Source organism: Salvelinus fontinalis, chromosome 5, assembly GCF_029448725.1.
Source record: "Salvelinus fontinalis isolate EN_2023a chromosome 5, ASM2944872v1, whole genome shotgun sequence".
Lineage (NCBI taxonomy): Eukaryota > Metazoa > Chordata > Actinopteri > Salmoniformes > Salmonidae > Salvelinus > Salvelinus fontinalis.
In genome coordinates this window covers 22,433,794-22,450,009 of record NC_074669.1, presented here as the reverse complement: position 1 = coordinate 22,450,009, position 16,216 = coordinate 22,433,794, and the positions used below count along the sequence as shown (strand labels likewise).

Here is a 16,216-nt window from a genome sequence, read left to right as displayed (position 1 = left end):
GCTAGACAAGCAGTCATCATTATGAATCAAGTTGAAAATCTACTGGAAAATCCTTGTCATATGAAGAGAAATTATAGATAAAACGTATTGGTGCTCATCGGCCATAAACATTACACAACAAGTTGGAAATAGCAAATTCTACAATGATTGGTTTGGGAGGAATCAGTGGCTAACTGCAAGCGTTGCATAGCAGTATCAAAAAGGAGACCGGGGGTTGCTAAACCCTGGTCCCTGACAGCGAAACTCACAGAATTCACAATTGTGACCATCAGTCTTCAGATTAGAGACAGAACCCAGCAGATTGCACCTCCTAGAGATGTTAACGGCTTGTTGAAGTGAAGTAATCACAATTCTACCTTAAACGGGCTGGTCTGGTTTCACAGAACCAGATCGAGTGGTCACGCCGCCCCCAGGGCTTCTCAACCTTAGTCACTAAAATGAACCAACAACGTGACACTGAACACAGGCTCTTTATGGCTGACTTTTTAAAACTAATCTGAACAAGATTTCACTACCCTGCTAAACAAAATACACACAGTAACACTTTTTTTTGGTATAGCAGTATCACAAAGGAGATCAGCCGGTGGTTGCTAATCGCTGGTCCCGGGGGGGGCTCTAACGATTGTGTGGTCAGTAAACCGATTGGTTACTTTTCCACCAGGCCAACACCACCAAGGCAGATGTCACTCGAGTTTTAAAGATGTAGTTTTGCAGCTCCACCGCACAAACCACACACAGCTGATTTGGTTTTCCACTTTGCTGACCTTGTACTTACACAATTCCTGACTTTGTTCAGACTGCCACGGTACAGAAAGGCCATTGGTGTCTGATACTGGTATACATTTTTAACCAAGTCGACTACAACAAGACCAATATTAAAGACCAATATTATTACTTTGTGATACAACGAGGCTCTTTATACCGAAATCTACATACTTTTGTATATATAGTGTATGTGGACACCCCTTCAAATTAGTGGATTTGGCTATTTCAGCCACATCCGTTGCTTACAAGTGTATAAAATCGAGCACACAGCCATGCAATCTCCATAGACAAACATTGGCAGTAGAATGGCCTTATTGAAGAGCTCAGTGACTTTCAATGTGGCACTGTCTTAGGATGCCACCTTTCCAACAAGTCAGTTCGTCAAATTTCTGCCCAGCTAGAGCTGCCCCGGTCTACTTTAAGGGCTGTTATTGTGAAGTGGAAACGTCTAGGAGCAACAACGGCTCAGCCGCGAGGTGTTAGGCCACACAAGCTCACAGAACGGGACCGCCAAGTGCTGAAGCGTGTAGCATGTAAAAATGTATTGGTTCTCGGTTGCAACACTCACTTCCGAGTTCCAAACTGCCTCTGGAAGCAACGTCAGCACAAGACTTTAAAATAACTGTTAGTCGGGAGCTTTATGTTACGGCGGCCAGGCCTAATCACCCAACATCAGTGCCCGACCTCACTAATGCTCTTGTGGCTGAATGGAAGCAGCAATGTTCCAACATCTAGTGGAAAGTGTTCCCAGAAGAGTGGAGGCTGTTATAGCAGCAAAGGGGGGACCAACTCCATATTAATGCCCATGATTTTGGAATGAGATGTTCAATGAGCAGGTGTCCACATATTTTTGGTCATGTAGTCTACAGTGCCTTCAGAAAGTATTCACACCCCTTGACTTTTTCCACATTTTGTTGTATTGCAGCCTGAATTTAAAATGGATACAATTTAGATTGTTGGTCACTGGCCGACACACAATAATACCCCATAATTCTAAATTGGATTTTTTTCCCCCCCACATTTTTTACAAATTAATTACAAATTAAATGCTGAAATGTCTTGAGTCAATAATTATTCAACCCCTTTTGTTATTATGGTAAGCCTACAACATGTCAAATAATAAGTTGCATGGACTCACTCTGTGTGCAATAATAGAGTTTAACATGATTTTTGAATGCTTACCTCATCTCTACCCCACAAATACAATTATCTGTAAGGTCCCTCAGTTGAGCAGTGAATTTCAAACACAGATTGAACCATGAAGACCAGGGATATTTTCCAATGCCTCGCAAAGGGCACTTATTGGTAGATGGTTCAAAATAAAAAAGCCAACATTGAATATCCCTTTGAGTATAGTGAAGTTATTAATTACTCTTTGGATGATGTATCAACACACCCAGTTACTACAAAAATACAGGCGTCCTTCCTCACCGGAGGAAGGACGCCTGTATTTTCCCAGAGAAGAAAGAAATTGCTCAGGGACTTTACCATGAGGCCAATGGTGACTTTAAAACAGTTACAGAGTTTAATGGCTGTGATAGGAGAAAACTGAGGATGGATCAACAACATCCAATTAGTAGTTAGTTGTCTCATCGCTGCAACTCCCGTACGGACTCGGGAGAGGCAAAGGTCAAAGCCATGCGTCCTCCAAAACACAACCCAACCAAGCCACACTGCTTTTTGACACAATGCCCACTTAACCTGGAAGCCAGCCGCACTAATGTGTCAGAGGAAACACTGTACACCTGGCAACCGTGTCAGCCCAGCCCACCACATGAGTACCTAATGCGCGATGGTACAAGGACATCCCTGCCAGCCAAGCCCTCTCCTAACCCGGACGATGCTGGGCCAATTGTGCGCCGCCCCATGGGTCTCCTGGTCGCGGCCGGAGTCAAACCCAGAATCTCTAGTGGCACAGCTAGCACTGTGATGCAGTGCCTTAGACCACTGCGCCACTCGGGAGGCCCTGAGTTACAGTTTTGACTTAATCTACTTGAAAATCTATGGCAAGACCTGAAAATGGTTGTCTAGAAATGATCAACAACCAATTTGACAGAGCTTGAAAAATTTTGAAAACAATAATGGGCAAATTTTGCACAATCCAGGAGTGGAAGCTCTTAGTCTTTCTTACCCAGACAGACTCACAGCTGTAATTGCTGCCAAAATTGCTTCTAGAAGTATTTACTCAGGGGTGTGAATCTGTATGTAAATGGTTATTCACACGATTAATATTTTCAAAAAACATGTTTTGACTGTCATTATGGGGTATTGTGCGTAGATGCGTGAGAAAAAAAAAAGATTCAATTTTGAATTCAGGCTGTATAACGCAACAAAATGTGGAATAAGTTAAGGGATACTTTCTGAAGGCACTGTACCAAGGGAAGACAACCTCTCAGTGAGAGAAACCATGCACGGAATGCTCCACAAAAGAGGAGAACACGTTTGACTCACCTCCAGAAAGCTAATTCTGAAGCGTTGCTCACCGAGCACTGGTGAAAACCTTAGCATCCTATCCTCATCGCCATCTATAATGGGGATTTCAAGGTGAATAAAAGAGAAGAGTAGTCGCATATAAAGTCTATCAAAATCAATCTGCTTTCATACAAGTTGCAACAGGGAGACATCTCCAGCACAGAAGCAGAGAAAATGTCAAAGGGGAGATTTTAAACACCACCAGCAGAGCCACACAAGGAAGAATACGTGTCAATGCTGTCAGTGTGACAAGAGTTTCTTCAGAGCGGCTCACCTGAAAACCCATCTCCTCAGTCACAGTGGAACCAAAACACTAGTCTGCTCTAACTGTGGGAAAAGGCTCAATCAGGAATGAAACGTAGAAAATCAACATTAGAGTAAAGTTGTAATGAACCTCCATCTGTAGAAGTACAGATATGATGATGAATGTGAGTAGTAGGTGAATAAACAATTTATTATGAATTATAATGAATTACAATAACACAACATTAGTTATATTAGAGTGGTATGAATTGGATCATCATTAAGTGAAATCATCTAATTCGCTTCCCAATACACTAAAATACAATTATCTTTCATTGTGATGTGATTTAGACAGACTTCCATTGGTGGTTGTCCATTGACTAACTTGATAATCTTCTAACCTCATTCTGACCAAACAGACTGTGGTATTTGTAAGTTGCAACACTTATGAACACATGTAGACATTCCAGTACAGTGTTGCCCAGTAATGGGTTACTATAACGCACGGACCTGTTACTCACAGGAAGTTTCATTGTGTGTCTGACGCACTGATTAGGAAGTGAGAGTCAATGTTCTTGCAAAAGCAATCAGACCCACTGATATATTAAGATTGATTTACTAGGAGACACTGTGAGCAAACACACTGATGCGGATTGCACCAGCTCACACATTTACATATTACTTTGACATGCTGTACACGTCTATTTGACTAAGGAGAGAGAAGACTAACATTGGTATTGACACAATTAGAACAAATAAGTACACATGGTTTCCCTTTATCTTCTCATCCTTGTCTTTGTCCATGGACCATCAGGTGAGCCTCTCATTTACAATGAATATGTATTATACTGTATGTTGGATGTCTTGGGGGTCTCTAACTTTTCATAGTTAATCAGATTCTAAAGTGTTTTTAAGTCTTGGGTGTGGTAATTGCATCAAAAGCCCTAAAATAATTGCCTTGGTAATTTCTAAGTATTGCATTCCATAAACAACAAAATATAAGCCTACACATAGTGAAAAATAATCTATGTTTTAGAAATAGGTGCTACATTCAATACTGTTCTCTTGTATTAGAGGAAGCAGTATTAGCATACTGTGAAGAAAAAGGAAATTGTTGTGCAATGTTTTATTGGCCTGTGGTGCCTTAATACCTCACTGTCCACCCGATATCCCCCCTTTACTTTTGAGTAAAAATTGTATTATACTCATAAATCATGTTTTTAGAGATACAAACAAATATTTGATATTTTAGCTTTTCAATAGACAGAATAAACCATTATCCAGCTTATTCTAATACAGCTTTCACAAATATATTTGAAATGGATCGCACTGAGCAGTCTACTATCTATTCATTCAACACAGGTTGCAACAGTCTTTGGACGGTGACAAAAAGTACTGCAAAGAGTGGCGGAGCCATCACGATCCCCTGTCACTACCACCGCATGTTCAGAGACCATGCCAAATACTGGTGTAAGGGCAGAACTTGGCCCTTATGTACAGTGATGGCAAGCACCGACCCAAGGCGGAGCAGAGGAGGCATGTCAATCACAGACATCCCAGAGGAGCTGGTCTTCACTGTGACCATGGAGAACCTACAGGAAACTGACACCAACAGGTACTGGTGTGCTCTGAAAGTGGGCAGGATAGGCAAGCCAGATGTTAAAGTTTCCATGGACCTCACAGTCACCCAAGGTAAGCTCCACTTGAATGTACATTTTTGACCTTACACTACTTTTTGCATTGCATAATTTCTGTAAAAAGTCTGGGGAAATGTAGCATATTACAGAAGTAATAATAATGTATATCTTTTCCATCAGGCTCTCCTGATCTGTCAGTGGTTGATGAGCTGGTATCTGGTGAGGAGGGGGGCAGTGTCAGTGTACAGTGTCTCTACAGTGACACGCTCAGAGGCAAAGAGAAGAAGTGGTGCAGGAGTGGGGACCGGCATTCCTGTCAGACACAGACAGACACTAGCCAGAATGCATCTGTTGTGATCAGTGATGGCAAGAGGGGAGTGTTCAATGTGACAATGAAAGAACTAGAGAAGAAAGATGCAGGCTGGTATTGGTGCTCTGTTGGAGACCTACAGGCTGCAGTTTATATCAACGTCACTCAGAGATCCACAGCACACAGGAACACTGCAGGTCAGTTGATGCTGGTAGAGTGAAGCATTGTTACACTGTAGTTTGTTTGCACCACCTTATGCTTGTGCTGTAGTATTCTGTTGAAGTTTTTTTTCTTCATCATTGAGAAAATTGTTATACTGAAAACACCAACACTGAAGTTGATATTTGCAGTAATATTTCAGAAGCAAAATAAGATATTTTGTTGCATTTCTGACTTCCTACCCATGTTTCCTTCCACAGAAGCAGTGATTACTCCAACGCTGCCCATGTCACACTCCGCATTCTCGACATTCACAGACTCCACAGCTACCTCTGCCTCAAAGACAAACCCTTCCGCCACAGTAGACTCTGCTCTGACAACATCCTATGGCTCTGCAACTCCATTTCCATCCGTCTCAGTTCCATACATCACAATCCATTCTTCCACACTGACTTCTTCACTAACAACAGTAGTACCTACATGCTGTCCTGCTACTGAATCTACAGCTACTAACAAGACAATCAGGTATGTTTTGATTGATACTCATAGAATTCTATTCAAAGTTCACTGTTTTTGCTGCATTACTTCTATGTTGTGCCACAAGATGTCACCCTCTGTATGAAAATGTATTTACATGTGAGTCAAGTTACGGTTTCTAACTTGTGCTGCTTCATCAAATTACTACTTTTCCTTTTGTTACCATTCTTTGATCTTATGTTTTTTTCAATTTTAGAAACCTGCCCTGGCATGCTCCTATTCTCATTGTGTTGGCCATGGTGTTGTTGGTTATTCTTGTTATGGCTGCAGTTAACATCTATAGATCTTCCAGGAATAGTAAGTGCTCTCCTCCTTCAACTTTATCATTTCTCTTTCGGCTCCAAAATAAATAAATAAATTTTTAGTATGTTTTCTTGGGAACATACTGTTTCATTTGTTAACCTGACCATTTCATCACCGTTATAAAGCTACCCCATCCCTTGACTTGTCTCTCTCTTATCTCCTGTCAGATATCAGACCTGTGGAAGGAGAGATGACTGAGCTGGTGATAAATCAAGATCAATAATATAAATAAAAGAGCCTAAAAATTAATTTGGATCATAAAAATTACTTTAAGTTTGCTTTAATATCAACCAACATAATCACATGTACAGTAAATGGATTGTAGCAATAACATACAATCATAAGAGCACACATACACACAAATAGATATCATGTGTAATTAGCTAACGTTACAAAACAAATCAATAACTGAATTAAAAGTTCAGGAAAAAGCAATGTGACTACACATTATTGTACAATAGCATTCATCTTTAGGTAAGGTGTGTATCTTTATAACAGAACTGAAAGAGCTATAAACATTTGAAGATGTCTTTCAAAAACCTGACATACTGGAGACTGAGAGGATCTTATGGATCCTAGGTGAGGGGGATTACAATTATTAAAATGACACACATTGTCATGTTCTGTTAATTTTGTACATTAAATGAAGAATAAATACAAATTCAGAGACGTTGATTTACCTGCTTCCTGTTTTCCTTGAGTTCTTTCCTGTTTTTGTCTGACATAAATAGTGTGTTAAATTTCACTTAAATAAGTCAATAAGTATAATCTAATCATACATGGTCATTTTTAATGAGATATTTGGACTCACCGATTTAAGTGATAAAAATACATAGCACTTACTTTGGTAGTCTCTCATCACCAGAGCTGCTAGGATGGTGCATGCTAAAAATACCAGGCCAACAGCACCTTTCAGCAGAATATCCAGATATCTCTCCCAGTCCCAACTAGAAAACCTAAAAGAAAAATCTAAATGAGCCTCTCTGTTACAGTATATCTACACTAATGAATAAACAAAGCAATAGTCTCACCTCCACCTTGAGTTATCATCCTCCATTCCTCTCAGAGTCAAGACCAAAGGGAAAGTAATCAGGTCCATGGTTGGAGGAGATATTGCTGTGAGGGAAAGGACCTTTGAATCATTGATTTGTGTAGCAAGCATCACATGCAGAGCACTTGTAAATGAAATATAAACAAGTATTATTATTATTGTTATTATAATTATTATTATTCTCTTGTTTCAATAAATGTCTCTTGAAAATGAAAATGAAATTTTTCGTCTGCATTATTTGTATTCTGAAGGGGGCTACAAAGCCTTAAATGTGAGTGATAGTGGATCTGTGACAGTCTATCAGCTTACATGCGTTAGATGCATTGAGGACTGAGATGTACACCGGGATCTGCTCGTCTCCTGCTATGCACCAATACCAGTCGGTATCGTTCATCTCCAGATGTCTCATCGTCACAGTGAAGGTGCGACTCCATGTATTGATGATCAAATCCATGCGGTCCTGAGACGCCCGTTCTCCCTCTGCAGTCAAGCAGGAGCTCCAGTTCCCTGCAGGTGTCCCGTTCCTACACCACATCTTCTCACTGTCATCCATGATGTCACTGTAGAGACACTCGGCTGTGGTGCTGTTCCCCTCCTTACCAGACACCATGTTGCTCCTCACTGACACATCTGGGAAGCCCGGAATATGGAAACACAGAAACGATACAGACAAAGCAAGCTCTGTCTCGCGCATCATACAGAGATCCAGGGTTGGGGTGAATTAAATGTATATTCAGAGGTGGGCAGTATATATGTTACATATATGGAAATTACTTCAGAGTATTTTGTAATTTATAATACACTGGGCTGATCTAGACTCCAATGTATTTTGTAACAGGATACTTCTGTGGCCCCCTTTCACTCTACATTGGTATCAGAATCCTGTTGGCACTATGATGTGATCATCTGAGAGCATCTGCTAAATGAACTACATAGAAATGTAGTAATGTAAAAATTAACAATTGCAAAGGATGCTGAGTATTATTCTATGCCCTGAAACAAAGCCAATAATTAATAACCATTAATGCAGTTCATTTTGCAGTTAATTTTGGTATGTTAATTTTCACATATACATTTACATTTTGGTAATTTAGCAGACACTCTTATCCAGAGTGTCTTAGGGCTCTATTCAAGCCGCATCGCGGAAGTTCAGCTTTACAGCGTGATTGAAATTTAAGGCAATGTTCCCGCTTTATCGGAGACTACCTTCAGATTAAACGCTGCATATTGTATGTTGGCTCAATCGGAAATGACCTTTGCATTTCTATCACGGAATCTGTATAGCTTTACATAGTGAATTTTACAGTTTACAGTTAGTGCATTCCATTAAGGTAGATAAACAACATATCACAGTCATAGCAAGTAAAACGTTTCTGTAACCGTTAATGAGGATGCTGTTGCTGTTCAAGCAGACTACTTACAAATTCCAATTTCAATTTTCCTCATAGAATTATTATTATATTTTTTTAATTGAACCTTTATTTAACTAGGCAAGTCAGTTAAGAACAAATTGTTATTTACAATGACGGCCAAACCCGGATGATGATGGGCCGAATGTGCACCGCCCAGTGGGACTTGCAATCACGGCCGGATTCGAACCAGGGACTGTAGTGATGCCTCTTGCACTGATGCCTTAGACCGCTGCGCCACTCGGGAGCAGCATTGAAAATAATTGGAATTTCAGTGTACTTCCTGAATTGACTGCAATTGAAAGGGAATTTACCCTGCAGAGATGTTAATGACATTTTGTTTTTGAAAGCGTAGCTAAAATCCAACCATGACAAAGCAGGACTATGATAAATATTATATCACCTGCAGTGACAGTCAGTGACAGAGATGCCATGTAGAGGGGGTTTCTTCCATTTTCCACAGCACACACATACTCCCCTGTGTCCTGAGTCTGTAGATTCTGCATGGTCACAGTGAAGACATGCTGGCTGGGGTCATCTGTGATGGACACATCCTCTCGTTGCAAAGGAAAGTCAGTACGCACTATGGTAGCGCAGTCTAACGCTCCCTTCATACTGCACCAGTATTTCACATCCTCCTTGTACCTCTGGTCATAGGGACAGAGAGCAGAGAGAGACTGGCCCCTGTAGAGAGTGACCTGGCTGTCTGTCACCTTAGTGTTCTTTGGACCTGTGAGAAGAACAACTACATACTGTATGTTGGCAGAGATTGGGCTAAATCACTAAAAACCAGGAGGGTGATTGAATCAAAATCAACATGGGTTTATGGGAGACATGATGATGACACTCAGTTCTTCATTGGAAGTAGTTGTAATAAAGACTTGGGGTACTGTGGACAAAGACAAGATAACAAGAGGGCAGGTTACCTGGTGGTGGCACGTGGATGACCTGTTCTCCCCTGTCCTCTGCTGAGCTACAGCTCTCCTGGCTGATACGTTCAGAGATCTCCTGCAGGCCTGAGAATTTCTGGACGAAGAACACATTTTCGCGACTGCCAGTGATCTTGTTCAGACCCATCAGTGAAGCATTGGCGCCCCCGATAGCATACAGAGATACACCATGATTCTTGAGCTCTTCCAATGATGCTCTCACATTCTCATGGAGCTCACTGCCCATAATGACCAACCCAACTTTAGTCACTGATTCTCCTCTGACACCCTCCCTCTCCTCCCTGAGAAGCTCACTCATCATCTCCAGGTGTTGGTCAGTCTCTGTGGTCGAACTGTTTGACTGTCTCAGATTCCAGATGTACTTTAGGATCTCCCTGTTTTTTAGGGGAGTGCTGAGGTTGAACGCCGCCGTGTCACTGTGTTGACTATATGGAACCAGGCCCACTCGAACCTGGTCCTGCCCTAGGTAGAAGCAGTGCAGCAGTGATCGGAGGAAGTCTTTGATAAGCTCAAACTCCTGAGGCATGATGCGCTGGGATCTGTCATCCAGAATAATCATGATATCGATGGATGGTCCCTGGGAACAGACTGGCAGAACAAACTTGAATTACAAGTCTACCTAATTGTTTAAAACATAACGTATGGCATTATGTTGTAATATAGCAAAACTTATATGTTTAGAATACACTACGGATGGAAATGGAAACTAATTCAACAAACATTTCAGGGGACGGAAACCTGAATATAACTCCTACTCATTCACACTCCAGGCTGGTGTAAGTGTAACAGTATAGCTTCCGTCCCTCTCCTCGCCCCAACCTGGGCTTGAACCAGAGACCCTCTGCACACATCAACAACAGTCACCCACGAAGCATTGTTACCCATGGCGCAACAAAAGTCACGGCTCTTGCAGAGCAAGGGGAACAACTACTTCTAAGTCTCAGAGCGAGTGACGTCACCGATTGAAACACTATTAGCGCGCACCACCGCTAACTAGCTAGCCCTTTCACATCGGCCACACTCACCCCCCTTTTGACCTCCTCCTTTTCCGCAGCAACCAGTGATCCGGGTCAACAGCATCAATGTAACAGTATAGCTTCCGTCCCTCTCCTCGTCCCAACCTGGGCTCGAACCAGGGACCCTCTGCACACATCAACCACAGTCACTCACGAAGCATCATTACCCATCGCGCCACAAAAGCCACGGCCCTGGCAGAGCAAAGGGAACAACTACTTCTAGGTCTCAGAGCAAGTGACGTCACCGAATGAAACACTATTAGCGCGCACCACCGCTAACTAGATAGCCATTTCACATCGGCCACATAAGTACCTGTCAGGTTGCTGGACACCCTCTCCTCTGCCAGGTCACAGAGCCTCTGGGCGACATACGGGACACATACGTGACAATGCTCTTCATGTCTCCAAATGTATCAATAAGGAACACATTCTCTGGATTGCCAGTGATCGTTAACAACTCTTTCTTTGAAGCGCCTTGAATACCAATGTGCCCCTGAGAGAAACGCCATGTCTCCTTAGAAGATGTGCTGACACTTCCATGTCATAGGGATCAGTGGATTCTCCATCTGTGATGACAATTCCAATTTGGGGAACACCCTCACTTGCCCTGCTGCCTTTAACCTTCTGAAACAGAGCCATCATAAGCCTCAGGGCCTTTCCAGTATATGTGTCACCTCCCGTTTGTCCAACAGAGTAAATACCCTTCAGGATTTCACTTCTATTCATATGATCATTGAGCCAGAACACAACTTCTGGTGATGTACTAAACTTCATCAGACTGATTCTGATATGGTCGGTGCCCACAAACAAAGTGCACCAGGGTATCCAGAAATGTCTTCATCATCATAAAGTCTATATATTGTATGCTAGTAGATTCATCCATCAGGATAACAACATCAGCCTTCACTCCCTGTGGGAACACTGAAAGAAAATCTGTTTGTCACAAACTTGATGATAGTGTAACATAACGAATGAACTATATAAGGATAAACTACTGAAAATATTTTACTACCTTCTCCCTGAGCTTCTGCCACTTTGCTGGGGTAGACAATCAGAAGAATGACAAATGTCCATTTGGGCCCCTTATTCACATAGTTATTTAACCTGCAACTAGACAAACTCATATATGTTTATTACTAAGACTACTATTTTATTACTTTGTTACCCGTATACCATTACTATAACTACTAATGACGATTAAATACGTGTTGCTATATTACTTACCTGATTCATCAAGAAATTTAAAGAAGATGCCCACTGTATTTTAAACAGAAATCCTCACTCTCAGATTTGACTCTACACCCCTCATAGTTTGCAGGTCAGGGGAGACACAAATCTTCTCTGCCAGCAAAGTACTACTATCCTTCCTCACACCACAGGATGTATTGTCATATGGAAGCATAATTGCCATGGTAACACAACAGGAGCACACACACAGACGATATGTGAGCACACACACAATATGTGAGCACACAGCACACAGCATTATCATTGTCATCACTTAGATACAGTACTTCCTATGAAATTCTCATAAATGAACAAAAAAACTGCTACGGTCCAACACTTGTGATAAAAAGGACCCACGAGTTTTGTCGGTAACACTAGTAGGTTGGTTGTAGAATACCAAGTTCTAGTAGCTGCTAGACCACTCTATTTTGAGTGCCTGAGAATATTGGATTTTAAGGTTTCCTGATGTGAGCAGAAACAAATATCAATAGTGCTACTGCTCAATTTGTTTTCCATTTGCAGGTCCACCTGTGTCTCTCGCGACTCAAATGATTATTTCCAAGTGAACAGAACATGGTTTGAGGCCTGACCATTTCTGGTTGTTTAGGAAAATGCTGCTTGTTTTGTTTATGACAATATCGAGTTCATACTGACACGGCAACTCAGCCACTGACCGCAAGGCTCTATAGCTGTCAGACTGGCCAATAGCTTCTACCCCCACACCACCAGGCTACTGAATAGCTACCACTAGGCAGCTACCTGCCCCCCCCCCCCAGCAGATATTTTACCCTGCCCCCACCCCCAATGGATAGGTATCATTGTTACAGTTGTTAAAAACACTATATATACAAAAGTATGTACTGCAGACACCGCTTCAGATTAGCTGATTCAGCTATTTCAGTATGTAGACCCCCCCCCCCCCCCACACACACACAAACACACACACACACACATTGTTCACTCTATCAATTAGGTTAGTACTGTGTAGCAACTAAACTCAGCAAAAAAAGAAACGTCCTCTCACTGTCAACTGGATTTATATTCAGCAAACTTAACGTGTGTAAATATTTGTATGAACATAACAAGATTCAACAACTGAGACATAAACTGAACAAGTTCCACAGACATGTGACTAACAGAAATTGAATAATGTGTCCCTGAACAAAGGGGAGGGGTCAAAATCAAAAGTAACAGTCAGTATCTGGTGTGGCCACCAGCTGCATTAAGTACTGCAGTGCATCTCCTCCTCATGGACTGCACCAGATTTGCCAGTTCTTGCTGTGAGATGTTACCCCACTCTTCCACCAAGGCACCTGCAAGTTCCCGGACATTTCTGGGGGGAATGGCCCTAGCCCTCACCCTCCGATCCAACAGGTCCCAGGCGTGCACAATAGGATTGAGATCCGGGCTCTTCACTGGCCATGGCAGAACACTGACATTCCTGTCTTGCAGGAAATCACACCCAGAACAAGCAGTATGGCTGGTGGCATTGTCATGCTGGAGGGTCATGTCAGGATGAGCCTGCAGGAAGGGTACCATATGAGGGAGGAGGATGTCTTCCCTGTAACGCACAGCGTTGAGATTGCCTGCAATGACAACAAGCTCCACCTCCAAATCGATCCCGCTCCAGAGTACAGGCGTCTGTGTAACGCTAATTCCTTCGACGATAAACGCGAATCCGACCATCACCCATGTTGAGACAAAACCACGACTCGTCAGTGAAGAGCACCTTTGCCAGTCCTGTCTGGTCCAGCGACGATAGGTTTGTGCCCATAGGCGACGTTGTTGCCGGTGATGTCTGGTGAGGACCTGCCTTACAACAGGCCTAAAAGACCTCAGTCCAGCCACTCTCAGCCTATTGCGGACAGTCTGAGCAATGATGGAGGGATTGCGCGTTCCTGGTGTAACTCTGGCAGTTGTTGTTGCCATCCTGTACCTGTATCACAGGTGTGATGTGTGCAGGTTCATTTCTTTACAATCAAATGAGGAGAGACAAACTTATCACACAAGTCAGAGTTATACTTAAACTAAATCTTTAATAGTGAGTACTTTGCAATAGTGATGGCTTGTCGACGAATCACCATCTCTGATTATACGTTGAGAGCGCCGAGACAAAATTACAAAGGTCTCTTATAGCCAAGCTACACCCCTTTCAACCTACATGACGAACAACAGATATATAGAATGGGTCACAAGGTTAAGATTTGTATGAAAGATACCTATAATAAATAGCAGACAGTATCTGCTGTGTCAACAGTTTTCATTGTATAGACCAGTGTCTGGCCCTACGACTCCAAACTGGAACCATCTCTCCCTGGTACGGTATAGAACAGAAACATTAACCCATGCTCTGGAATGCGCTTTATCACCCAAAAGGCATCGTAAATCTCCTGTCAGTGTTATCTCCCAGAGGCCCATCCTCAGTAGAACACACACACAATAGTTAACAATACTCTATTCTGTTGAATAAAACAACTATTTGATGCAATAGAAATATTAAAACATAATCTTGCACTTTTGCCACCATAGATGTTCGGATGTACCAATCCTGTGTAGGTGTTGTTACACGTGGTCTGCAACTGCGAGGACGATCAGCTGTCCATTCTGTATCTTAGGCGTCTCACAGTACGGACATTGTAATTTATTTCCCCGGTCACATCTGCAGCCCTCATGCCTTCTTGCAGCATGCCTAAGGCACATTCACGCAGATGAGCAGGGACCCTGGGCATCTTTCTTTTGATGTTTTTCAGAGTCAGTAGAAAGGCCTCTTTAGTGTCCTAAGTTTTCATAACTGTGACCTTAATTGCCTACTGTCTCTAAGCTGTTAGTGTCTTAAAACCTCTCTTGGGCACGTGAGACGGTAGCGTCCCACCTCTTCAACAGCCAGTGAAACTGCTGGGCGCCAAATTCAAATACAGAAATACTCATTATAAAAATTCAGAAAACAAAACATATTTTACATAGGTTTAACGATTAACTTCTTGTGAATCCAACCACGGTGTCAGATTTTTAAAATGCTTTACGGCGAAAGCATACCGTACGATTATTTGAGAACATAGCCCACAAGACAAATCATTACAAACAGTAGCCAGCCAAGTAGAACAGTTACGCATGTCAGAAATAGAGATAAAATTAATCCCTTACCTTTGATGATCTTCATATGGTTGCACTCAGCAGACATTAATTTTCTCAATAAATGTTCCTTTTGTTCGGTAAAGTTTCTTTATATCCAAAAACCTATGTTTTGTTCGCGCATTTTCTTCAGTAATCCACAGGCTCAAACGCAGTCAAAACAGGAAGACAAAAAAATCCAAATTGTATCCGTAAAGTTCATAGAAACATGTCAAACGATGTTTATATTCAACCCTCAGGTTGTTTTTAGCCTAAATAATCGATAATATTTCAACCGGACAATAACGTCATCAATTTAAAAGGTCAACAAGAAATGCACTATCTCGGTCTCGCGCATGAAAAAGCTCTGTGACACTTTAGGGTCCACTCATTCAGACTGCTCTTACTTCTTCATTTTTCAGAATACAAGCCTGAAACAATTTCTAAAGACTGTTGACATCTAGTGGAAGGCATAGAAACTGCAATTTGAGTCCTAAGTCAATGGATACTGTAATGGCATTGAATAGAAAACTACAAAACCAACAAAAAAAACTACTTCCTGAATGGATTTTTCTCAGATTTTCGCCTGCCAAATCAGTTCTGTTATACTCACAGACACTATTTTAACAGTTTTGGAAACTTTAGAGTGTTTTCCATCCAAATCTACCAATTATATGCATATCATACCTTCTGGGCCCGAGAAGCAGGCAGTTTAATTTGGGCATGCATTTCATCCAAAATTCCAAATGCTGTCCCCTATCCTAGAGAAGTTAATGACCGTTCCACATGAATTGTTTATGGTTCATTGAACAAGCATGGGAAACAGTGTTTAAACCCTTTACAATGAAGATCTGTGAAGTTATTTGGATTTTTATGAATTATCTTTGAAAAACAGGGTCCTGAAAAAGGGACGTTTCTTTTTTTGCTGAGTTTTGAATGTTTCTGATCCATCCTCAGTTTTCTCCTATCACAGCCATTAAATGACTCTGTAACTGTTTTTAAGTCACCATTTGCCTCATGGTGAAA

At 41.8% G+C, this 16,216-nt stretch overlaps 1 protein-coding gene across 1 annotated transcript; it reads left to right on the top strand.

The window, feature by feature from the left end:
* Positions 1 to 4,059: 4,059 nt before the first annotated feature.
* Positions 4,060 to 7,101, top strand: LOC129855312 (CMRF35-like molecule 9). Its single transcript, XM_055922841.1, has 6 exons — positions 4,060 to 4,294; positions 4,843 to 5,172; positions 5,298 to 5,624; positions 5,847 to 6,111; positions 6,320 to 6,420; positions 6,594 to 7,101. Exons 1-6 carry the CDS (start codon positions 4,246 to 4,248, stop codon positions 6,647 to 6,649), a joined length of 1,128 nt encoding a protein of 375 aa, XP_055778816.1. The 5' UTR covers positions 4,060 to 4,245; the 3' UTR covers positions 6,650 to 7,101.
* The last annotated feature ends 9,115 nt before the right edge of the window (positions 7,102 to 16,216 follow it).

Excerpts from the sequence above, each read along its gene's own strand:
- LOC129855312 (XM_055922841.1), top strand. The coding sequence starts at position 4,246 with ATGGTTTCCCTTTATCTTCTCATCCTTGTCTTTGTCCATGGACCATCA. Across the intron at positions 4,295-4,842 it reads CTTTGTCCATGGACCATCAG|GTTGCAACAGTCTTTGGACG; the intron begins GTGAGCCTCTCA and ends CATTCAACACAG. Across the intron at positions 5,173-5,297 it reads GGACCTCACAGTCACCCAAG|GCTCTCCTGATCTGTCAGTG; the intron begins GTAAGCTCCACT and ends CTTTTCCATCAG.